The 26,607-nt window shown below is 42.5% G+C and overlaps 2 protein-coding genes across 6 annotated transcripts in view; both read right to left on the minus strand.

The window, feature by feature from the left end:
* LOC129855417 (discoidin domain-containing receptor 2-like) overlaps positions 1-5,227 on the minus strand; it is a 64,477-nt gene extending 59,250 nt beyond the window's left edge. For 2 of the 4 annotated variants that reach the window (XM_055923064.1, XM_055923065.1), the window contains exon 1: positions 3,784-5,227. The gene's annotated coding sequence lies outside the window, so the exon portion shown is untranslated. The remainder of the gene's footprint in view (positions 1-3,783) is intronic. The other 2 variants (XM_055923063.1, XM_055923062.1) reach the window with 2 other exon arrangements.
* An 83-nt stretch (positions 5,228-5,310) lies between these two features.
* Positions 5,311-26,607, minus strand: part of LOC129855420 (UDP-N-acetylhexosamine pyrophosphorylase-like) — a 30,636-nt gene continuing 9,339 nt past the window's right edge. The window contains exons 4-11 of one of the 2 annotated variants that reach the window (XM_055923068.1): positions 23,648-23,823; positions 23,373-23,545; positions 9,413-9,606; positions 8,751-8,891; positions 7,778-7,966; positions 7,576-7,617; positions 6,304-6,370; positions 5,311-6,163 (exon numbers count right to left, since the gene is read on the minus strand). In XM_055923068.1, coding sequence (XP_055779043.1) covers positions 6,071-6,163; positions 6,304-6,370; positions 7,576-7,617; positions 7,778-7,966; positions 8,751-8,891; positions 9,413-9,606; positions 23,373-23,545; positions 23,648-23,823 — 1,075 coding nt within the window. In that variant the 3' untranslated portion in view covers positions 5,311-6,070. The remainder of the gene's footprint in view (positions 6,164-6,303; positions 6,371-7,575; positions 7,618-7,777; positions 7,967-8,750; positions 8,892-9,412; positions 9,607-23,372; positions 23,546-23,647; positions 23,824-26,607) is intronic. The other variant, XM_055923069.1, reaches the window with a different exon arrangement.

Genomic DNA, 26,607 nt, shown 5'->3' on the forward strand with positions numbered 1-26,607 from the left:
GTCTGTCTGCCTGCGTCTCTGTGTCTGTCTGTCTGCCTGCGTCTCTGTGTCTGTCTGTCTGCCTGCGTCTCTGTGTCTGTCTGTCTGCCTGCGTCTCTGTGTCTGTCTGTCTGCCTGCGTCTCTGTGTCTGTCTGTCTGCCTGCGTCTCTGTGTCTGTCTGTCTGCCTGCGTCTCTGTGTCTGTCTGTCTGCCTGCGTCTCTGTGTCTGTCTGTCTGCCTGCGTCTCTGTGTCTGTCTGTCTGCCTGCGTCTCTGTGTCTGTCTGTCTGCCTGCGTCTCTGTGTCTGTCTGTCTGCCTGCGTCTCTGTGTCTGCCTGCGTCTCTGTGTCTGCCTGCGTCTCTGTGTCTGCCTGCGTCTCTGTGTCTGCCTGCGTCTCTGTGTCTGCCTGCGTCTCTGTGTCTGTCTGTCTGCCTGCGTCTCTGTGTCTGTCTGTCTGCCTGCGTCTCTGTGTCTGTCTGTCTGCCTGCGTCTCTGTGTCTGTCTGTCTGCCTGCGTCTCTGTGTCTGTCTGTCTGCCTGCGTCTCTGTGTCTGTCTGTCTGCCTGCGTCTCTGTGTCTGTCTGTCTGCCTGCGTCTCTGTGTCTGTCTGTCTGCCTGCGTCTCTGTGTCTGTCTGCCTGCGTCTCTGTGTCTGTCTGCCTGCGTCTCTGTGTCTGTCTGTCTGCCTGCGTCTCTGTGTCTGTCTGTCTGCCTGCGTCTCTGTGTCTGTCTGTCTGCCTGCGTCTCTGTGTCTGTCTGTCTGCCTGCGTCTCTGTGTCTGTCTGTCTGCCTGCGTCTCTGTGTCTGTCTGTCTGCCTGCGTCTCTGTGTCTGTCTGTCTGCCTGCGTCTCTGTGTCTGTCTGTCTGCCTGCGTCTCTGTGTCTGTCTGTCTGCCTGCGTCTCTGTGTCTGTCTGTCTGCCTGCGTCTCTGTGTCTGTCTGTCTGCCTGCGTCTCTGTGTCTGTCTGTCTGCCTGCGTCTCTGTGTCTGTCTGTCTGCCTGCGTCTCTGTGTCTGTCTGTCTGCCTGCGTCTCTGTGTCTGTCTGTCTGCCTGCGTCTCTGTGTCTGTCTGTCTGCCTGCGTCTCTGTGTCTGTCTGCCTGCGTTTCTGTCTGCCTGCGTCTCTGTCTGTCTGGATTTCACCCCATGGTGTTCCTATTTTTCTATAGCATGATCACTTTTCCATTAGATTCCCTGAATTGTCGGTTTACTATATGTCTGACTGTTGGACCTTCGGTCTTGATATTCATTCTCAAAATGTTAACACAAACTGCTATGTAAGCCTTACTGAGGTGGTTCAAGGGGCCATAGAAGTACATGCTGTGTGTTCACTGGGCCGTTGAAGTACCTGCGGTGCATTCCTCTGATAAGTTAAAGCACATGTTGAGAGCTGGACGAGAGAGGTCAGGCTGGCTATTACCAGCAGTGAGGTCATGAACCCGGCTCAACACACACTCTGACATACCCACACACACACTGCCAGGAATGGCTAAGTGGGTCACACCACATGCTCCCCCACCTTAACCTCTCTAGAACAACTGTCCTTGATTACTCTGGGGGCGTTTCCACCAACCTGTGGCTCAGATGGCTCAGCCAGTTAAAGCCTGTATGAGTCTGTGTGTATATATATAACTGCTTGGGATAAAAGTGATTTATTATTACAAACCCCATATAAAAATGGCAGAATTTAGCCTCTGTGTGGATGTCACCCACATAACACAGGGCACCTGCATACCTCATACATACCGTCTACATACTACCTCCATAACACCCACGTAACACCTGCATGACAAGAGGACAAAGAAAGACACACATATGGGTGGTGTGCTCTTTACAGGCTATGAGGTCAAAGTTTGTCCACGAGGAAATCTTTGAGACCATAGCATTATACTGTACATGCCTTAGTCTAAATGACAATACATAACATATGACCATATGTGAATTGTATGATAATACCAAGCAAAAATAACATGTTAGGGACAGGACTCAACTGGTGAAAAGTTGCTCAACTTTTCCTAAACGCAGTGAATGACCACCCACCAAAACAGAACAAATTATCTCTGGGCTTTGAAGTGGCAGCATGAAAGTGAAAAAGCCTCAAGCAATTTCTACATTAGTTTCACTGCTGCTCCACCAGCCAAAACAAGACCTTCAATATCCCATCAGCTGGGAAGCACAACATTATTTTGCAGTACAAATTTTCAAAGAATGGTCAATGTCACAGATATATCTAGGATATGTGAGGCTATAATCTTCATTGACTAATACGTAGTAAAAAACAATGATGTAACTAGCAAGCAAATGTTTAACTTCCTGTAATGTATGGCATAACTGATAAGTGGCAGTTGGTGCCATTTAAGATGGAGGACAATTAGGTTTTATGAGTATGGCATACTACAGCATACTGGATGACTCATTCACATTCCATTCACCCAGTTAAATTCAATAGGTTTAGGCTACAATATGATACTGACATTTCCCCTGTACTCATCATGAGGTTGCTACAACCTAGTCTATAAATGAAAGACTACAACGTAGGTGCACACAGGTCGAGAGACATATGACAGACAGTGACACATTCAATACTGCCTTGCACACTCTTGCCTGCATCTAGCTGATCTAGGGCGTAGTCATTAGTCCAACAATTGCAAACGAGAGTTTGTACTGGACAAATTCAGGTATTTTTATCCGTTCCGTTTAAGAAACGTTTTAACACTCACGGGAATGAATACACTGCTGATCCCACACAAACAGTTCCCTTTCGTAGCCAATTACAAACAGCTCATTGTAAAAAAAAACTCCCCAAAAACTGCTTGTTGTATCACTTCTCGTATCTACGCGCTCTCCTCCTCTCACCTTTTCCCTTCGCTTGTGGACTTCAATGCACTATACATCAGCTGTCTGTGACCAGGCGAAAAAACCTTTCCAAGACGAACTTTCATATCATAACCGCTACACACAGCGTACATCATTGTCACCATATTAGTTAAAGTAATGTCATAGTCAACTTAGCTAATGGACTAGGCTAAACTAGCTAGCTGCATTTTCTAGCTAATTGAAGAAGAAAAAAAATCGGATAAAAAAAAAACATTTGTTCAAAACTGTTCAACTATTGTCTCTCTGAGTCAACTACTCACCACATTTTATGCACTGCAGTGCTAGCTAGCTGTAGCTTATGCTTCCAGTTCAATATTCATTCTGATCCTTTGATTGGGTGGACAACATATCAGTTCATGCTGCAATAGCTCTGATAGGTTGGAGGATGTCCTCCGGAAGTTGTCATTATTACTGTGTAAGTCTATGAAAGGGGGTGCGAACCATGAGCCTCCTAGGTTTTGTATTTAAGTAAACATTGAGTAATTTTTTAATGTCATCATATTCTGTGATAAGTGCAAATAGTCTACATTAACACCCAAGCAAATGCACAACCATTTTCAAATTCAAACCAGAGCAACAGTATTATGCAGTATGTGTGTAATGGCCTTTGTGTAGCAGCTGGATTGCAGCAGTGCTTTCACAGTGAAGCGTGGAAATGCAGAAGGCTGCATCATGTCTCTCTGCTATCATCTATTCTAGTCTGCCATGCAAACAGCAACGCTCTCTCTTTCTCTTGCAAATGGGACATGGGTTCAAAACTACACTAAAAACACAGACACAGACTAATGTGAGGTACTGACACAATTCTACAGAAAATATAAGCATATATCTAGCTTCAAGTGAAACCCAATCCATTTACTATCGAAACACACTGAGAAAGTCATATTTCAAAACATTTTTAGAGAGAGAAAAAGGACAATTGAAACATACTTTTAAGGAGTTTATCCTTTCAAAACATTTGTTCCGAGGAGGCGGTGGAGTATTCCTGTGAGTGTCCGTGTCCCCAGTTCAGTCTGTTAGAATCCAAGCCTGCCTATTCGCTCTCTGTTCACTCTCGCTCAGCTCCCTCTCACATACACTGGACTGATGCAAGACACCCCTGGAAAAAAAGGGAGCTCGGAGAGGAGAGAAAAAAAATCACATTCTGAGGATTCTTGGGGGCATGCCAAAATCCCAGAATTCCTCATGCTATACATATGGTTTCAATTAAGTCAGACCCCAGTACCCAATCAGAATGCCTTTTTCTCCTTGAACACTTTCTTTTGACAGCCTGATGGAGCAATCAAACCACTAACTCATGGCAGCTAAATTCATGAAGCACAGGACATTTTAATTCAATGTTGTGTGGAAGAAATTACATTTGATTCTGTTGACAAATAATGTAAACAAAATAAAACATTGAATAACTTAAATTCAACACTGGAAAAAACATTTGATAGGGTTCCATTTTACAATACAAAAAAAAAACATTTATATTCACCACAATAATGACATTGACAATACACTTAAGTAGTGTTTTTACACTGTTAGTACCCTTACAACGGTTGTACTGGAATTAGTTTAATTTACATTATTTAGAATTGGAAGCCAGACATCAGTACTATTACTATGATAATAACTTAACAATTCATGAAGTCCTTTTTAGCCTATAGATACATTATACTCAGTCCATAGAAAGAGCTCACCTTAGTGAAGAGTTAGACGGTCACCTCCTGATGACATCACGGACAGTGTTCCGTTTCTGATGTAGACTAAAACTTTGGTCCAGACTCAGGAAATAAAAGGCATAGGGAGGATCATAATTATCACAGGGTGGAATTCCCCTTTAAATGTTTAATTTCCTTCATGGTGGAAAAGCATGGTGGTTTAATGAAGAAAGCGCACACACTAAAGTAGTCCAGCCTGCTAAACCTCTATCTATGCACATGGTCATGTTTCATATCTGCCTGAAGGAATATAACCGTCTACAATAGACATCGTTATTTACCGCAGTCAAATTCAACATTTACATTTAAAGGAACCCTTCATAAAAAAGTGTTACCTACACATTTCCCTCGATCACTGCAATCAATACCTTCTGTCGGATATAGCGGGAGTGAGCGCGAGAAAGAGAGAGAGAGAAAAGAGGACATGAGAGGGGAAGGAGAAAGTGAGTAGGTGTGTGCGAGACAGAGACGCTTAGGAGCCACAGACTATATTTCCTGAGTGGCTGCAGCAGTGTGTATCATGCTCTCTCTGGCCCATCTTAAACACAAACCATATGCTGCTGCTGGAAACTCTGATTCAACACACCAGGACTTCTAATGCAAAAAACATCCATCGCACACAGCCACACACACACACACAGAGACAGACAAATCAACACAGTCATAACAGAGCGCGCTCGCAGACAAATCCACACCGCAAACCGACACACTGCGCTAACCTTGAGTTTAAATCAAAGAAGGCTTAGACCTCTTGCAAATTGGACATTTCTTTAATAAAGAAAATTGAACAGGTCATATAGCTCAACAGGTTCACTGTCTTTCCCCTTCCATCTCAACTCTATACGACTGAACTAAATATGTTAATATCGATACTACCAATTAAAATCCAACTACTGCTACTTCAATAAAATGACCCAACTACTACTTGTAAATGTAACACTACTACTAGGCTAGCAGTAGTGTGCTATACTACCCAGTTATTAGAAATAAAACCCTCCATGTACCTACATTACATGTAATAATCATATTAGGATCATCTGATTACAATCGTTGTACTCCTATGTATCTGTATGTACAAATCACTTGGTAAAATGCGTAGGGGGTAATTTCCCTCTACAAGACATCCATCCATATAAAAATACATCTTATAAGCAAAATAAATAACTTGATCTTCAGACTGCTTCATCCAGCCACGCAAGGCTTCTGTCCTTCATCTTATGCTGCGGTCATGTGCTCCTTGGAAAAATCTGGGAAAAAACATTCCAACTGGGGGTTGGAGCTCATGGTACTGAATTATAGCACAGGTTTCCCACTTATAATTCCGATTTGGAAGCTCACATTAACAGTATTTGGATGTCGGAAACCTGTGTTAGATTATTTCCAAGAGCGCATGAACACAGCATTATTGCACTGAAACGGGGGGAGGAGTGGAATAGGTCTTTGGCTCATCTTTCTTTTTTCCCCCCCTCACTCGCACCCTTTCCTTCTCTCTCCCGCCATCCTGCTGTCCCTCACACTCCATTCTTCACCAGTTCGTGGGCTCCACTTTCGTCAATGACCAGGGTGGGGCGGAACTCTTGCCCCCTCACCAGCCCCTCCAGACCCTACAACAACAGGAAGTGACATCAGGATATGATATCATCAATGCTAGTAAAGCTGAATTTAATAACTATAACGGGAAACACTTGTTTTTCTATTTCTTTCTATTTGAACAGGGCCCTACTGTTAAGTCCATCCCCCTTACCTCCCCGCCATAGGACACCAGTGGGGAGATCTCACATTTGATTGGCAGGTCTGTTCCATCCTTCAGGCTGTGGGGAAAAGAGGTGGCATAAGAAGGGAGGAGAGGCTTAGTTGGTTCTCTCTTGTGCAAGGAGGAGAAAAAAAAGAGAAAGCAGCTGGATGTGTGATCCTCTGCTCCAGGTGTTCTTAGATGAAACGTTTGGAGCAAAGCATTAAAGCGTCAACAGCAGCAGTTAGACTCATAGACCTGTTTCCGGGACTAAAATTAAGCCTATTCCTGGACTAAAAAGCACTTTCAACTGAGATTCCATTTAGTCCAGGAGTAGCCTTAATCTAGGTCCAGGAAGACTAAGTCAGCACTGAAATGTCAGTGGAAGTGAATGAAGTCTCTATTGATTGGGAGAGCGCATACATCACACAAAAACAGCCACTACACCTTATTACAATCTAAATGACACCACTAAGTCGCATTTATGAATGTTATAAATATTAAAACTGGAATCATCCTTGAACAATAAAGAGGATTTAAATGCATTTCGTGTTGCTGTCACAATCACAGGTAACTGACCAACATCAGATCTGAAATAGTCACTCATCGTCTACCCATCTCCCCGTCACCATCAGACAGACATTAACAGTGACATCATCAGTAACATCGATCGCAAAGCGTGCCCAGTGCCCGTTACCCAGCATGCTCCACATTCCGTGGGTTAGTAGCTACTGTCCCAGTTAGCACTAGGCCCTGCTCCAATATCTTATGCTTCCTTCCTTCAGGTAATCACTGATCTAGCAAGGTTTGATATTTATTAGGTGAAAGTAACAGGGTGGTAAACTGGCTTACAATTATCTAATCACGTGCAGGCCAGTGATTGACTAAAGAAAGAGGGGAAGGAAGGATGCATATGAAGACTATTGGAACAGGGACCAAGTCAGTGGGCAAGCCAGGTACTTCTGCCCCCACCTGCACAGGGCAGGTGACCCTGTGACATTGCCCAGTGACCTGGGTACTAGCACAGGTAAACCCCAGGCTGCATTTCAAAACTCGAGTCCTTTTCTCTCCTCGTCTCCTTCACTACACCCACACTGATCGGAATAAACTGACCAGGTGAAAGCAAAGGACAGGTGACAAGGAGAGGAAGCAACTGTAGAGAATTGAGACAGCCTGGGTGTTTGTGTGTGTCACAGTTGGTTACAGTGAACTGTGCGAATGTGTGAGAAAGCCAAAGCCCCGTCACCATGCAGTAACTCAGTCAGTAGCACAGAGAATAGTTACTTCTGGTTGACATCAGCTGTGCCACTTCCTGCAGATCCGTCTCTGGAAACATTAAAACATTACACAGGACACACAGGGTTAAGGGGAACTGTGAGGGAGTGCTGTGAGAACGTGTGACTGTGAAAAAGCTGTGACAGGGAGACTATATGGTGATGAACGTGTCAAATAGAACGTATACTCACTGTGTACGTGTCTCTCTCACCTGGGTATTGCGGGCACACGTGTTCCGTTCTCGTCTATGAAGTGTCCTCCAGCGTTGAGGACCCAGCGGTGATGAAGGGACATGAGGGCGTGTTTCGTCGTGGTGGGTGTGTCTTTACCGTCCTGGCTGTCTGCGTTCTTCAGGGGAGAGAACTCGTCTTCACGAAGAACCTCGTACACCACAAAGGTCCTGAGACACACACACAATGGGAAAATACATCTTTAGTGATACAGTTTAACCCACAACAAAACACATTTATCATCATCCCATTCCAGTTTTAAACAGCCTGAAAGTGAAGGGTTGTCGAATAGTGCCACATAGAATAGCGTCCTCGTTGCAATGAGAAGAATCCTTTGACTCCATGTAAAGTTGGAAAAGCAGCAGCATGACTCAGAGATGATGTCATGATGATTAAACCGCTGGCGGGAGGGAGAGACACAGGGAGAGAGAGGAGGCTGGAGCAGCTCGTAAAACCTGCCTCTTCAAGCCCCAGCAGCAGGAGGAAGAGGATGAGGAGGGCTGGGCCGTGCTTCCTAGCTCTGGGACAGTGGCTATGGAGCTGGGGTTCCAGCTAGGGGTCTGGGGTGTTGGAACCTGCCATGGGGCAGGATGCTGAGGTTGGGGCTCCAGAGATCTGGGTGTCAGGACCTGGGTCTTACAAACAGAAGCCTGGCTGTGGGGAGGGAGAACCCTGATTCCTGCATCCTGCTGCCCTTTCTCCTCTCCCTCACCTCCAGGGTCGGGCAGTTGAATTGAAGGCAGTCAATTCAGGAAGTGATTTGTATTTCAAATTCAGAAATGTAGAAACTTTTGAAATAAATAGCTTCTACTTTTTAGTTGATTGAGAAGTCAATGAAAATAAATGCAAATTTTTCAACTACTGAATTGTAATTTTAGTTTACTTCCTTTAAAAGGGGAAACAGCCTGCCAGCTCCACACATGCTAAAGCCGGTTGGGAAATCACAGCACTCACTTGGAAAACTGGAAGATGTCAAAGACAAATTTTTCCATTTTAATCCCGTTGGGTTTGTCAGGTTTGATTAGCCTTCCCTGCATGTCCACGTACGGGATTTTCTTCTGAGCCACGTGATGCTGCAGCTGAGGCTCGAATGTCCTGAGTGAGAGTGAGAGAGAAAGTGGGAGAGAGAGGTGGAAAGGGAGAGAGAAAGGGGGTGAGAGAGTTAAAGACAGAGACAGACAAGGGAGATCAGGAAATCTGAAACATGCTCTTGGTTATAACTGTTAAACAATGAAGAGAAAGAAAAACACTGGCAAAGACATCATGTATTTAAAATTCCAAAGTCCAGACATAGAAAACTAAACTGCAGCTTTTTCCTCCTTTCATTTCCTTCACCTTAGATTCTGGGTACTCATAAAAATTCACTGCGATGTTTCCAGCCATTTATCAGCTGACACACACTGCTCATTAGAAACCAGCTAGGGCCAAGGCCACTACTTCTCTATCAGGTTATGATGGTCTCACTAGGCAGGTAATGACCTCAAATACCTGCTTAATGGGGGTTAACAATTCACCATGTAATTACTCACTTACTGTATGTGGGGCTGTGTGTGTGGCTGTGTGTGCATTTTTAACTGTGTTTAGCTATGTTAAATGTGTATGTGTGAGAGACTCACTGGACGATGTCCCTGAGGAAGGGTAGTGTGAAGAAGTGATTGGCTACGTTTCCAGCGTTGAACATGAGCCGCCCGTCCGTGCTACGCTCCTCAGCCGTAGCCAAGGAGATCTCGCTGTATTCTACCACCTGGTAACAGCCGTCCACCTTACAGACCACGCCCACAGCCTCCGTTGGATTGGTCTTCTCCACCACCTGGAAGTGATGTCACAGGAAAGGATTTTACCTCACCTGGGACTGCCACCTGATTCTGCCCTCCTCTCCAAAGTGTGCACTAGTTCATTCCCACTAAAAGCATTTGGATTTTCGTTTACAGAAGATTGCAGATAGAAAGGAAGAAATGGATGGGATTGTTAAAGAGGATTTGACTGTACATTTTAATGACTGGAGTCTGGTCCAAATCAGAGATCCAGCCCTCTGCTCATCTGGTTGGCAGTCCAAATGAAAGAGCTGGGCTTGATGAGGGGTTTAGTGGTGGGGGAGAGTCTGGACCTTAATGAGGGGGTAGGGGTGGGGGGGGGGGACTAGGCTCAGCAGGCTGATGAAGGGTTTAGCTCTGGGGGAGAGGCTTGGTGGAAGGAGCCACAACTGCAGTCTCTGTCATTTAACGACAGGAGGGTGGGTCCCTGCATTCCTCTGATCCTAGCAGAGCCTCCACACCACAGCTCAGACTGACACGCAGCAGGAATGGGTTTACTTCAGCTCTCAACTTGGCGTTAAATGTTTAACTTAATTACACCTGTACTTCATTGTAGAGTTGTACTTCAGGAGGCATATTTCAAGTGTAAAAAGCCTTTTCTCCATTCTGCAGAGTTTTGTGGTGATGGTTTGACAAGTTGCACAGACCTGGTAAATGTGCAGGCCAGGCTGCAGTCAGGTTAATGTACCAAGCACGACTGTTGGTGGACTAGTAGTCATTGGTTGGACGTCACAGAAAATGATAAATGCTTTGGAGGCTAATTTCAGGAGTCTTGAGTTATTTCCACGTTTTGAATTGGAGGTTTCAAAAACTCCCCTTATTGGTGCTTCTCTAGTCTCTGAGATAAATCAAAAAAGAGGACTTTAGAGAAGACTGACAGCCTCACACTGAGTACACCAGACATGAAAAAAAAAAAAACTTCCTAGTATTAAGTTGCAACCCCCCCACCCCTCCCCCCCTTTGCCCTCAGAACAGCCTCAATTGGGGACTCTTCAAGGTGTCGAAAGCATTCCACAGGAACGTTGGCCCATGTGGACTCCAATGCTTCCCACAGTTGTGTCAAGTTGGCTGGATGTCCTTTGGGTAATAAACCATTCTTGATGCACACAGGAAACTGTTGGGTGTGAAAAACCCAGTAGCGTTGCAGGTTCTTAACACAAACCAGTGCGCCTGGCACCTACTACCATACCCCATTCAAAGGCACTTACATTTGTCTTGCCCATTCACCCCCTGAAAAGGCACAAATACAACCAAAAAAGGCTTAAAAACCTTAAAGGGGAGGAGCCCGGTTAATCTTCACTGATTAAAGTGGATTTAACAGGTAACATCAGTAAGGGATCACTGCTTTCCCCATGTCAATCTCTGTCATGGAAAGAGCTGGTGTTAATGTTTTCTATACTCAGTGATATTTTTAATAGTTCAATAAGTACCTTGCGTCGTAAAAAAATGTTGCTTCCTATTTAACCACTGCTCCCTGTACAGTTTTCTTTCCTCTCAAATAGTACACAGTGTCCAAACTCAACGTGTATAAAAAACAGATTCATACATCAGGCTTGTGATACTATAGGCTGAGTGGTCTAGGCCGTCGGTGTTGGAGGGCTGTGTGGTTCCCTCATTGTTCATAACGAGGCAGTAAAACAAGGCCAGTATCACTTCATGTAGTTGCAGCAGTTATTCTTTATTCTTTAGTGTTTGTTTTAGTCAACGTGTCTTATCTGTCATCAAACCCATTAAGGTACAGTGAGATTACTTGAAGGAGCAATGAATGAGACTCCCTGGATGTGTTAAGAGGAATAGCTTGTCATTTAAAGCCAGTTCCTGACATTGTCGAGCTTAAAAAAAACACCTCTGCTCTAGGTACCCTTAACGGTATAATAAATAACATTATAAACAAAATATCTATATCTCATAAATATTTTTTTAGAGCACAACACGTACATTCCTATTTTTACCACATTCTTGCCGTAATAAGCCTTCTAGATCTCCCGTGCGCATACTGGCAATTTAGGAGTGGGAGTACAGTGAGGGAAAAAAGTATTTGATCCCCTGCTGATTTTGCACGTTTGCCCACTGACAAAGAAATGACCAGTCTATCATTTTAATGGTAGGTTTATTTTAACAGTGAGAGACAGAATAACAACAAAAGAATCCTCAACGCATGTCAAAAATGTTATATTGATTAGCATTTTAATGAGGGAAATAAGTATGACCCCTCTGCAAAACATAATTTAGTACTTGGTGGCAAAACCCTTGTTGGCAATCAGAGATCAGACGTGTATTGTAGTTGGCCACCAGATTTGCACACATCTCAGGAGGGATTTTGTCCCACTCCTCTTTGCAGATCTTCTCCAAGTCATTAAGGGTTCGAGGCTGACGTTTGGCAACTCGAACCTTCAGCTCCCTCCACAGATTTTCTATGGGATTAAGGTCTGGAGACTGGCTAGGCCACTCCAGGACCTTAATGTGCTTCTTCTTGAGCCACTCCTTTGTTGCCTTGGCCGTGTGTTTTGGTTCATTGTCATGCTGGAATAGCCATCCACGACCCATTTTCAATGCCCTGGCTGAGGGAAGGAGGTTCTCACCCAAGATTTGACGGTACATGGCCCCATCCACCGTCCCTTTGATGCGGTGAAGTTGTCCTGTCCCTTTAGCAGAAAAACACCCCCAAAGCATAATGTTTCCACCTCCAATAACTTATTTACTTAAGTATTCAAAAGAAGAAATTGAGCTCAGGTGCATCCGGTTTCCATAGAGCTGATTCTGGAACTTGGAGTCCACCTGTGGTAAATACAATTGATTGAACATGATTTGGATAGGCACACACCGGTCTGTCTATATAAGGTCCCACAGTTGACAGTGCATATCAGAGCCAAAATCAAGCCATGAGGACAAAGAAATTGTCCGTAGAGCTCCGAGACAGGATTGTGTCGAGGCACAGATCTGCGGAAGGGTACCACAATTTCTGCAGCATTGAAGGTCCCAAAGAACACACTGGCCTCCATCATTCTTAAATGGAAGAAGTTTGGAACCACCAAGACTCTTCCTAGAGCTTGCCGCCCGGCCAAACCGAACAATCTGGAGAGAAGGGCCTTGGTCAGGGAGGTGACCAAGAATCCAAATGGTCACTATGACCGAGCCCCAGAGTTCCTCTGTGGAGATCAGAGAACCTTCCAGATGGACAACCATGCTCTGCAGCACTCCACCAATCAGGTCTTTAGGTTAGAGTTGTCATGACGTTGGGTTGGGGGTAGGTTTATGACAGTCATAAATACCTCTTTCCCCCTTTTTCTCTCTCCCTACTATAACTGATGTGAAATAAGGAAACCCATGGGTTAACATAGAGGTTCTGGTAACATCAGAAGTTGGGGGAAATGAACTATATTCTGGTGATCCGACCAACTGAACATATGCGGTGGTATTTAAGGTATATTATGTCAGTTCGGTTGCCCTCTGACACATTCTCATCAAGGATTGAATGACAAACTCTACTGTGGAAAGTCTAAATGTCAGAGATATCGGATTCACATGGAATTGTTGTTTAATTCAAATGTTTGAATATGACATTATTTGTGAAGAGATGAAATGTAATTTTAGCTTCCAAATGAGAGATCTGTGCTTTCATAAGTTCTCTGCTCACAGTGGTCCGCCCCTGTGAAGAGGCATGGGTTATAAACCTTTCAGACACACCCCTCTCCCTCCACTATAAAAGCCATTTTCCCAGAAAATAACTTTCTGTTCCGGGTACTCTAGGATGACGATCCAGTGTCAGAATGGTTCAGATAATCACTATAGATGTAGCCAACATCAGCATGGACTTTGATTGTGAATGGTATGAACTTTGAACTCATATTCACTACAGAAGTGATATCTCCTAGCCTTTGAGTTAGCAACAGCTAAACGCAGGTTCGGAAGGACAGTCCAAGTATCCCGTCTAATACACACAACGTTCCCGTGACTACCAGAGACATTCTTCAAAGGACAGAGGACTCGGGCCATCTACCACCAACCTACTGAAGCGCAGCTCAGAGTAAATATTGATTGCATTTTCCTCTTCAAATGAGCGGTAATTTAGAATGCATAAGATACTGTATTTACGATAGGCGAGCTGTGCTATGTCAAGTCTCCCGCTCTTTCACTAGGACTCCCCCCTCTTTCCTTTGTGTAACAAGCTGTCATATCGATTCTGCCCGCTAGGGACGTTTTTCTGTATGATGTAATTTGTGATCAAGTTATGATTTAATTGTGTATGTGTGTTTGTGTGATTAGTTAGGTATTTAGTAAATAAATAATTAAACCCAATTTTGTATTGCTGATTCAACTTGTTAGCCAGGATTCTTGCAGATAATCAAGGACTTACAACTTTCAGATGAGACTGAATAAAATGACGATTAATGTGACTGCTATTTAGTAAAATATTACTAAATCTTTAAGAGTTTATTCGAAAGATAATAGCTCTATAAATATTATTTCGTGGTGTCCCTCTAGTTAATTCATATTTACATGATTAGTTCAATCAGGTAATATTCATTACGGAGAAATTATTTTATAGAATAGCATGTCATAGCAATTAATCTGGCATAGTCAAAGACACAACAGAGTCGCCAGACGGACGCCACTCCTCAGTAATGACAGCCCACTTGGAGATTGCCAAAAGGCACCTAAAGGACTCTGACCATGAGAAACAAGATTCTTGTTAAAACCAAGATTGAACTCTTTGGCCTGAATGCCAAGCATCACGTCTGAAGGAAACCAGGCACAGCTCATCCATGTTTTCCAGAAGCAGAGACGAGTCAGAATCGAGGGAAAGATGAACGGAGAAAAGTACAGAGAGCCTTGATAAAAACCTACGCCATAGCGCTCAGGAGGCCTACAAACCTGACTCAGTTACACCAGCTCTGTCAAGAGGAATGGGCCAAAATTCACCCAACTTATTGTGGGAAGCTTGTGGAAGGCTACCCAAAACATTTGACCCAAGTTAAACAATTTAAAGGCAATGCTACCAAATACTAATTGAGTGTATGTCAACTTCTGACCCACTGGGAATGTGATGAAGGAAATAAAAGCTGAAATCCATCATTCTCTCTACTATTATTCTGACATTTCACATTCTTTAAATAAAGTGGTGATCCTACCTGACCTAAGACAGGGAATTTTTACTAGGATTAAATGTCAGGAATTGTGAAACTGAGTTTAAATGTATTTGGCTAAGGTGTATCTAAACTTCCGACTTGAACTGTAAATGTGATAGCAAATTTATTAAAAATAAAATTTCTAAAAACCTGTGTGCTTTGTCATTATGGGGTTATTGTGTGTAGATTGAGGGAAAAAACGATTTAATCCATTTTAGAATAAGGCTGAAACATAAATTTGGAAAAAGTAAAGGGGTCTGAATACTTTCGGAATACTGTAGATGAGAAAATGAATAGATGAACTATACCACCACTTATTTTCCCAGACAGAGAATGAACTAAATATACAGATGGAGACTCAGTGAAACATTCACATTGATTAAGACAAATCACAGGCTTTTGGTTAAGAGTAGACCTAGGCTACTAATAATAAAATAACCCAATTTCAGCCTTTGCCTAACCCCTTACTTTTTAAAACATGCATTCAGGTGAAGTTGTGGGTGGCGGGGAATTGCTCATAAATATTCCTTTTGGGGGTGGGTAAATCTAGTTGTACCTGATTCCAACACTTTCCAACACTTACCTGAAGTTCACTGGCATGCTCTGATAAAATGTTGTGCATCGCGAGCAAATATAGCTCTGGACAGATAGCTCACAGTAGTTATGCGCTGTGTTAATGAGAGCTATTGCTACTTACAGTGTACATTTTAATACCCATGGGGCAAAAACATATTTGAAATTACTCACATTTATTGCAGTATTGTGTTTGGAAGAAAAGTGCAATCATCCCCTAAAAAAATGTGTTAGGGGCTCAATTCAATCCAACCCGCATTGCTGTATTTTCACTAACTATTTTTCCCAATGGTCAAATTAACTCACAGATTAGTGAGTTGGGTACTGTATAAAAGGTTGACCCCCCCTCAGGTTAAAAAAAAAAAAAAAAAAAAAAAAAAAAAATTGAATTTGGTCATATGCAGAAATGTGCCTTACTGCCTTCTGAATTTTGTATTACATATATAAACCCTGGATTGCTGACGCTATGTACTAGCCATTCAGAGGCTTTGAAGCAACTGTTACCACTCCCTAGTAGAAGCAGTCCTCCATAGGAATGAATGGAATTCTACAGTATTTCAATGAACTGTTAAGGCCAAAATTACATGTATTTAAATATTTGTTGTAGTGGGGCCAGTAACATTAGTACTCTTAATATAATTTTTTTAAAGTCTAAATTTTTATATTTGTCTTTAAAAAAAAATGTTTAGCTCACATATCATAAAAGTATGCATTAAAGTGTCTAATAGAATACATGTCAAGAAATAAAATGTAGATATGAATAAATGTATTTCTATAGCTTTAAAATATTTTTGACAATTAAGGAGTACCACCAAGATGGCAGCACAGTGGCTTCAATACAGCACCCCATGTCAGTAATCCAGGGTTTATAAGCGAGGATACTGCCACTCAAGCAAGATTAGTAGTCTAATCAAGGAGGCATCATATGCATGCTGTGCAGGTGTTTGTACACATGCATATACACACACACTTTCATTCAAATGCACATACATGTAAATAGTGCCGTACATGTTCAGTTGGCCTTGCTTTTATGATTTGTTGTCCTTGATGTCATTTTTTTTTGCATTGTTGTTTTCCTTTGTCTCTCTTTTTCCCCCTCTTTTTTTCATTTTGTTGGTTGGTGTGGTCAGGACTTGCACTCCTGGATGGAGATCAAAGGTGCCGGCTAGCCGAAGGTTTCAAGACCCCCCTCTCCTGGGCGAGTTGGCCAGTATTATGACGGTCATAAATACCTTGCAGGAACTGTCTCTCGTGCACTGCAGTATGATGGTCTCACCAGATACTGACTGGTTTTCTGATCCACTCCCTACCTTTTTTTAAGGCATCTGTGGCCAACCGATACATATCTGTATTACTAGTCATGTGAAATCCTAATTTATTTCAATTGACTGATTTCCTTACACTGTATGAACTAACTCAGTAAAGTCTTTGAAATTGTTGCATTTAGATTTTTGTTTGGTGTAGAAGGGAATGCATTTCATATCAAACACCTCCCCTGAGATGAGGCATGATTTCAATGGTAGAGTTGAACTGATAGGGGAAAAAATAAATGTACTTGTTAGACTTGTTTCACTATAACTAAGCCCAAAATATCTAGTTTTCGATAAAGTTTTCATGAATGTTACGCTACATAACCAGGCTTAAAAAAAAAGTCTGATCAGCACTAATAAATGAGCCTAATTGTAGCCTGGCTAACCAATATCTGAACAGAGATTTAGTGAAAAGAAAATCTGACTGATTCCCAACACTTGTCTCAAAGCAGATCTAAACGGTGCTGTGAATAGTTGGTATTGCTTTGTATTGACTTTGGGAGTTTCAGTAAGCAACAATTTGATGCCTTCAATTGCATTAGCCCTTTATTCCAATATTGTCGTTATTCAGTGATATTTCTTCCCACGGTAATTATTTATGGTTCCATCCATTTGTGGTTAAGAAAACAGTGCATGTCCTGGACTATGGGAAGAGATGGTTGAAGTGACATGCCTCGCAAAGTTTAGAACAGGCAGGAGGATAGTAGTAATGGGATAGTAGGGCATGTATACTTCTTGCGTTTAGCAGAGCAGCTGTGAAGGAAGTGAGTTTGTTTATATTGCACCTCGCGCCCCTACCGCCAACCAATCGTGTCAATGCGGAGCTATACAGAGTACTTCACATGATTACAACATTTGTGAAACGCACAGCGATTTTGTATGTTGCTCGATTTGGCCTCTGCAAGCCTCTGGAGGCTCCACAATTGAGTCACACTCCATATGGAGCCTCCAAATCACATTTCCAGAGCAAGCATGAACTGGCTTTAAGCCGTAGACAGAACTTTAACGCAATCATGACTAGATTGGTTGACGGGAGTAAAAGTTGAGGCTTTGGCGCCGGCCATGCCTTTCAAATATAAAGAACAGTTGGCGGGATGTAAAAGTTGGCCGAAAAACATCTTGGTTTGAACCATGTATGTGTGAGGAAACGCCTGCTCCTTCACTCCTTCTGGGTGATAGTCTACACCCCCACCTTGTGGTGAATTATAAGTGCAGTTCTTTAAAGAGGAGAAGTTGTGGCAAGGCAGTTGTCAATGTCTCAAAGACAGTACAGTATAAAGATGGGCTAAAACTGCTTTTCCAATAGAAATCCCTGCTCACACTTGTAGGCGATGTCATGGCGCATCGCTATGTTGCGCTTCTGGGTTTAGAAACTCGAGCTATGGCCCTTCACGTGTCCGGTGAAGGAGGCACACCCAGCTAAAATTGAACAGTAATAGAATATGCGCTGCTCTGCCATATTGTCAACAAGGCAGCATGAGGCATTGTTCAGAACATACATTTTCAAACTAGTTTTCAGTGGGAAGGCAGGCAATGCGTTTTTAATCAAAAGCAAACACATTGCATGTGAAAACAGAATCCTACTCATTACTCCACATGCTTAATTAACCTACATAACTTTTGTTTTTAGCTTCATGTCAGGGAGGCAGCCAGGGGCCTGTTGCACAAAAGTAGAATTAAGACATCCGGGATAAATGACTCAGCTGAGCTCAATGAAGCCAAAACATGTGCGTCCAGGCTTAATTGGTTGCACAAAGACCAAGCCAGGATGAGCAGACACGGATTCATTAAACCAGGTGAAACCAATCCTGGATAGGTGCGCGCTCACGGCTCACTCAAATAGACCCCGCCACAGATCACAGATTAACTGATTTACCATGGCAACTAGAGCCGCGTACTTTTCCCCGTCGGAAGCACAAATCCTCATGGAGGCATACGAGGAGGTAAAAGATATAATTAAGAAGAAAGGCAACACCGCCACAGTGATAAAGCAAAGAGAAAAAGCGTGGCAAAGTATTGCAGACCGCCTGAATGAATAAGTAGTGCACAATTACACAGTCACCGCTCCGCTGAAACATCACAATTACAATTCAAATATTTAATTCACATCTCCAAAAATGCAGTTGTACTGTAATTATGAAACGGTTAAATTTTTAATTGAAATGCACTGCAGATATGAGTGAAATTGTGTAAAGTAACTCCATCACACTGTATAAAGCTATGATACATTTTTTGATATTTTTACTGAAAACAAGACAAAAATACCAAGTAATTTTTTGCAGTGTGACTCCATTAAATGTGTGTGTGTGTGTAGATTAAACATGAACGGGACAAAACGGACATGGCAGCAGGTCAAAATCAAATACAAGAACATTCTGCAGAATGGTATGGTCCCTGACTAATATTTAACAAAGCACAAGCATATATTGTACCCAGAAGGTGCCTGCTCACACATTGTCTGTACTGTTTTAGCAGTGAAAAAGAATACCCACAGACAAGGCACGGGTGGTGGGTCACCAAAGGCTGACCTTACCCCAGCAGAGGACATGGCCTTGGAGCTAAATAAAGGCAGGCCCGTCTTAGAGGGGATCCCTGGGGGGAAAGAGACGAGCATAGGTTCCTCCCAAGATGCCACCCGCTTCATTCAAGGTATGTCCTTCCATCTCTACATGGGATACAACCACATTCATATTGAATCAATTTGGACTGTCTGACTTTGGTTTACCTATTGCCTTGCAGTGTCTGGCAGCACTGTGTTCCTGTTAGAGCCACCAGCACAAGCACCAGACGATGCTGATCCAGTGAGTACTCCATCAAAGGCATACTGTAGGCCTGGCATGTCTTGTCTACTAGCTTCAATATGAATCCGATTAAATGTGATAGGGTGAAGGCCCCAGTGCAGCAGCAACAGCACATGATGGAGACGATGATGAGGAGGAGACCATCTCTCTGGATTCCAGAAGGCATGAGGTATCATGTTAAGACTGTGAAAGTACTATTTACTCTACAATGGTGAGGAGTCCTCATCAAAATCAAAAAATCTAATTTCTTTTACAGGACCCAGATGCTATACAGTGGGAAAACCAGCCTGGCAACATAGTGCGTATTAATAAAAGGACACCACATCCTGCCAAATTCCAGCTGCGCTAATTGTATTGTGTTCACAGAGCTCACAAGCTATCAGAAAGTTGTATGGCAACCACCTCCGGCGCCAAATAGAACTGGCAGACATAGACATTCAGTACAAGAAGAAAAAGATGGAAAATCTTGCACTGGAGTCCGAAATAAAAAAGAGGACAATTAGGAAACTGGACCTTGAAATAAAAAAACTTGAGAGGGAGGTGAGATATGCCTTCAATGTACACTGTATGCTAACTGTAACACAAATGTATTAATCATTATTTTTCTTTCCTCCCCCAGCTCCAAGAAGATGACACAGCTCAAAATAAAAATTAGGTATATTCTCGTAAAGTCAAGTGAACCATGACATATGAGCTCTTATTGTGAGCACACAGGACGGTGGCATCTTTCTAAGTTTTTTTTAATTTTCCCAGCAATCAGTACAACCAAGTCATCGTTATAAGGCATCGCCCTCTTTTTCCCACCCCCCCAGCACCAGGTGTGGCCACTAGCCTATATGAAGGCCCAAAATTGTGTGTTCCTTTCTGCTCTGACAATGGCATGCCCATTCGTGCGAGATGTGGTGGATGAAGAAGCACTTGTGCTGAGGAGAGCCTTCAGGCGAGAAAGGGTCTTCAGGGACCGGTTGGACCCACTGGCCTTCCCTGATGACCATCTATATGAAAGATACAGGTTTTCTGCAGATGGCATCAGGTATCTATGCAGACTACTGGGTCCCAGGATTAAGCACCGCACTGCACGGAGCCATGCACTGAGTGTGGAGCAAATGGTTTGTGTGGCCTTGCGCTTTTTTGCTAGTGGAGCCCTCCTGTACTCAGTGGGGGATGCAGAACAGCTGAACAAGGCCACAATTTGCCGCACAATAAGGAGTGTGTGTCTGGCTATCAAAGCATTAGCAGATGTCTTCATCTCCTTCCCTGGCCACAGAAGACTCTGTGACATCAAAGAGGAGTTCTATAGGATTGCAGGTAAGAGGATCTACAAATTACAGGACAACTGTTAACACATAGTAGGATACTCATTACTTTGTGTGACAGGTTTCCCCAATGTCATTGGTGCAGTGGACTGCACACACATAAGGATAAAAGCCCCCTCAGGTGCCCATGAGGCCGATTTTGTGAATAGGAAATCCTTTCACAGCATTAATGTTCAGGTGAACATAACTTTTTGATATTGTCCATTGACGAACACTCTGCATTGCCAGTGATGTGCATTGATTGGTGTAATATTCCTCATCTTATGATTTCAGATGGTCTGCAATGCTGACTGTGATCAGCAATGTTGTGGCAAAATGGCCTGGCTCAGTCCATGACTCCAGAATCTTTCGGGCCTCTGAAATCTATCAGTGCCTATCACAAGGTAAGCCACACAACCCCTATTTATAACCATCATGGCTGTGTCAAGAATATCACTGTGTTTATGAGGTAGTAATGATGAGATTTTGTGTTGACAGGTGAATTCTCTGGTGTGTTGCTGGGAGACAGGGGGTATGGCTGCCAGCCTTTTCTCCTGACACCTTTCACAGACCCCCAGGAAGCACAGCAGGCCTACAACCATGCCCATGCCAGGACCAGGGCCAGAGTTGAAATGACCTTTGGCCTCCTGAAGGCACGCTTTCACTGCCTTCACAAATTAAGGGTCAGCCCTGTTAGGGCATGTGATATTACTGTGGCTTGTGCTGTCCTCCACAATGTGGCCTGCCTGAGGAAGGAGAGGGCCCCCAGAGTGCCACCAGCCATGGACTGGGACAATCCGGCAATCTTCCCTGATGACGACAGTGATCGGCTGCTGAGGGACCAATATGTGTTGAATAATTTTAGTTAGTATGTGTGCTTTCAATTTTGGTTAAATATGTCCTGCGGTGGCAGAGGAATTTGGGTTTTTTTGGGTTCGTTTTTTGATGAATTTGGCCTCTTATGATGTTTGTGCGGTATACTGTGTGTAATACAAGGCTGCAGGGAGGCTACTGCATCCATTCATTTGTCTGTTCAGTTGATGTGTATGGATTTGTCCTGCATTTATTTTAGTGTGCAGACATGCAGGGTGTGTTATATACAGACCTTTGAATGTGTATGTATCATTTTGTATAATATGCTTGGATTCTGTGCTTTCCATCTTGTAGAGTCACTGTGACTTCAGTTTCGAAAGGAGCTGATGGTTTACCTGCTTTGTTTTGTCCTTATTCAATAAAGGAACATAATGTTACACATTGTGTTTTTATATTCATATGGAATGTGTATTTGTTTATATGACAGAGTACTAGGGCCACACTGAAGAAAAAGGATAAAGTCATAAATTTGAGGCTGGTTCTTTCTGCAGAAAAGCTACATATTGTTTTTACAGTTTTGATACTTATGACAATGTGATACTTAATATTCTGGCACATCAGCATGTCTTTGTTTATGAAACCATACTGAAGTACAATTTCACGAAATGCCCCACATCTGTCATTTTAACAACTGTCCTCCTTTAAAACAACTGGTTACAATATTATGACTTGTGTTTTTTTCCCCTTTGTGGCCCTAATATTCTATCATTTTATATATAGCCTTATAGTCTATGGGAAACTGTAAATTATCTAATGATAGCAACATCATCTAAAAATCATTTTTTATCCAAAATCATTGAAATTAATGATCACAAACGTTTAAATAATAACAGTGGGTCTAGTTATATGTGATAACAATGTATAGTGAGCAGTGAAATAACTATTGGTTTCCATTTGTGGTGACTGCTGACTGACATTAGGGATGAGATTAAATAGATCCTGGAATTTAGCCTGGTCTGGAGCAGGCTAGCTCCACAGAATAAATCTCCATGGTAATTTATACCATAACATATCCTCCTGCCCCCTATCCATCTTTAGTACAACCGGATTACGGATCAATTGAGCCAGGATCACCAAGATATCCTGGCTTAATCCCTTATCCTAGTTTTGTGCAACAGGCCCCAGGTGTTCGGTATGAAATACATTGCCTTCTACACTGAACAAAAATATAAATGTAACATTTTCAAAGACTTTACTGAGTTACAGTTAATACAGTATAAGGAAATCAGTCAATTGAAATAAATTTATTAGGATTTCACATGACTGGGAACACATATGTATCTGTTGCATTCCAAAACGAATGCAATCACTTTTCACCAGGTGCAAACTGCCACCCGGGCCAGTTTAATTGAATCCCCTCAGTCACACCCTCTTATCCAAACACACCTTTACTGAACACAGTTTCAATACTAACTTCCTGGTCTGGTATTGTACAACAGGACCTGAACCACAAGCAGATCGAGGATTGGATGATGATGATGCACATGGTCTGAGTCTAAATTCATTTCAATATCTTCTTTCTCATCACAGAGTGACCAACCATACTGCTTTCAGCTCAAAGCCTTTGTGAACATTGGCTTAGAGGGAGAGAGGTCCAGGAGAGGAAACCACTAAGCTACTGAGATAGGATCTGACTAGAGAAGGAAGGAAGTCATTTAAGAGTATTGGAACATATTGGGTGACCTCATGAGTCACATTTGGCCCTGTTGTGAGAGACAGAAGAGGGCAAAGAGACAGCGATAGAGAGAAACTTCCAGTGAGAAAGAGAGAGCGCTACTAACCTTAGCCCCACAGTCTCCTCCTTTCTGGACACAGAAGCCGACAAAGGCAGGGTCTGCTACTTTAACCAGGATGTTGTCCACACAGTACACATGGATGAACCCGATCCCCCTCTGCTCCATGTCCTCCACAATCCCCTGGGTACCCAGAGCTCTGTACAGACCCCCATTACCATCTGAAATACAGACAAACACATCCGTACTGACCCATTAACATCTAAAATACACAGATGTACACACACACACACACACACTCTCACACAGATTAAGTTTTGTACCTGGGGCCATTGCCAGCTTGGCTTTGCTCTCCAGGATGATCTTGCCGTTGTAGTCCATGGCAGGCAACATGCCCTGCTGGAAGAAGATCACGTTGTCTTTGCCCAGCCCAAAGTAGCTGTGGCGCGAAAAGAACTCTTTAGTCGACTCCATGGTCCGGCCGCTTGTCATGATGTACCTAGGTAGAAATTCAGTTATGATTTATTTTGTGATTTCATTCATTCACTGGTCATTATGTGCAGGGGGAATGTGATGATACATTTGGTTTGATTCAAGGATAATACAAAGAGAGAGCTTGGTTCTTAAAAGGTTATATCTGCAAAAAGATGATTCTGAGATAATTGGCTTTAAAGACACAAACCCTCATTGGTTTGAATGGCAATTTTTTAAAAATCTAGTATTCTTCTGAACTTAACATGAATTGGGGGTAATTAGAGTACTATATGCTGTAGGTAGATAGCCTTGTTCTGTAAATTGTTATGTCAATAACTCAATTTTGACAAAACTGCAGATCGAACCGTATAGTCCCATGTTCTCAAACTCTCAAGACAATGATTTTCTAATCAATGTTTGACTTTTCTCTGTGAATCACTGCATAATTACTTACGTTTCATAAGATCGGAAACATTGCCTCTGATTTTACAAAGATTCCAGAAAGGTTATTCATAATGCACATTATCTGGCAAACAATTGAATCCAGATGAATTTTAAAGCTGAATGCTCAGATCTAACTAAGGTTAAAAATACATTGTGGCAACAACCCATCACAAGACACAAAAACAGAAGTACTTCCTTATGACTGGATGGCATCTGGCATCTCATGGTGAGCGCTTAGTCCTGACCCCTGATCTTAATTACAGAGAACCCAGCCCCAAAGACGGGACGCCAGCTAGACACGTCTCCTTCCCGTCAACCGACTCCTGAATAGTCTTAATGATTCCCTTCATCTACTCCATAGGGATTTACAGTGCCTATAGAAAGTCTACACCCCCTAGAACTTTGACAGTTTGTTGCATTACAAATTGGGATTGAAATAGATTTCATTGAGCTACACAAAATAATCCATAATCTCAAAGTGAAAAAGAAAATTCTACACATTTTTACAAATTCAAATGAAATAAGATATGCAAAGACTAAGTATTCACCCCTTTGTTTAGTCAAGGGGGGAAAAAGCGGCTTCACAAATCATAAATGATATGGACTCATCTGCGTGAAATAATAGGGGTTGACATTTTTTAATGACTACCCCTTCCTCTGTCCCCATACAGTAAATCTAAGGTCCCTCAGTCAAGTATTGCATTTCAATCACAGATTCAACTACAAAGACCAGGGAGCTTTTCGAAAGCCTCATAAAAGAAGGGCAGGGATTGGTAAATGGGTAACAATAACAAATCAGACATTGAAAATATATTTAAGCATGATCAAGTTGCTTCAGTCTGCTTTACACCAGACACTTGGAGAGGAAATCACCTTTCAGTAGGACAACAACCTAAAACAAAAATCCAAATCTACACTGGAGTTGCTTACCAAGAATAGAGTCAATGCTCGAGTGGCCAGTTTACAGCTGATTTAAAGGATTAAATATTTTTTTTAATAACATTGTAATTTCAGAAAATGTCCATAATGTATCTGGTGCAAATAGAAGAATGATAGTGTTTCACCGTTTTACTTGTTTTGTCACAACCAGTGTTGTGATTTGCTTTTATATTCACCTATTGATTTCCTGCAGGAGTGGCATCTGTTCCCAAACTGGGAAAGCGGTTATGACTTTGTGGCTGTATTATCTAGTGGTAATCTCGGTTGCTATAATTCTACACGTTTCACTTAAATTTGCATTTATGTGAGAAAGCAAGCACTGAATAGTGTAGGGAATCATTGTACCGTCGCTGTGAAATACTGTATATTTTCAATGACAAAAAAATATTGTTTGAAGCTGGTGGAGCAAAACTAAAGTTACTTTCAGTTCTGGTTCACCAGCTTCAAACAGCGTTTTTAATCCACTAGCTTTCTATAGGCATTGTATAATACTGCTCCTTTCTGGGATCAAACAGCTTCCTTGAATGACGCAGGGGAGTGTCAGCAATATCTAGGTGTAGTTAATAATCAGACAGATGAAACTGAAGAACTGAGAGGGGGAACAAAAACATATCTTTGATACAACCCTGTTATTGTATGGTTTGTTTGGGATTTCACAAACTGGGCGAAAACAAAAAACGGTTCCCTCAAGAATGGATTGAGAAACAGTGGTCGGTGGTCAGCTTGATGTAATGTGCATGTGGTGCTGAGCGATTAACTGAAATGTAGGTTATTTTTCATTTTTTAATCATGAAGAGAATCTATTGACTCTTAAAACCAGATGAAACCACAGTGGAGTAGTTTGGAAGGAACACATGACAATATGTCTGGAGAAAAAAAAAAAAGGTCCAGCACACCAACATCAAAACTTCATCCCAATTGTAAGACATGGTGGAGGGAACATCATGGATTGGGGCTGCTTTGCTGGCTCAGGGCCTGGACATCATCGAAAGGAAAAATTAATTCCCATGTTTATCAAGACATTTTAAGGCTGTCCGCCAATTGAAGCTCAACAGAAGTTGGGCGATGCAACAGGACAACGACCCAAAACACAGAAGTAAAACAGAATGGCTTCAACAGAAGAAAATACACCTTCTGGAGTGATCCAGTCAGAGTCCTGACCTCAACCCGATTGAGATGCTGTGGCATGACCTTGAGAGCGGTTCACACCAGACATCCCAAGAATATTGCAGAACTGAAACAGTTTTGTAAAGAGGAATGGTCCTAAATTCCTCCTGACCGTTGTGCAGGCCTGATCTGCAACTACAGAAAACGAATGGTTGAGGTTATTGCTGCCAAAAGAGAGGCAACCAGTTATTAAATCCAAGGGTTCACTTTCTACCCCGCACTGTGAATGTTTACACGGCGTGTTCAATAAAGACATGAA

The sequence above is a fragment of the Salvelinus fontinalis genome, chromosome 5 (genome assembly GCF_029448725.1).
Source record: "Salvelinus fontinalis isolate EN_2023a chromosome 5, ASM2944872v1, whole genome shotgun sequence".
NCBI lineage: Eukaryota > Metazoa > Chordata > Actinopteri > Salmoniformes > Salmonidae > Salvelinus > Salvelinus fontinalis.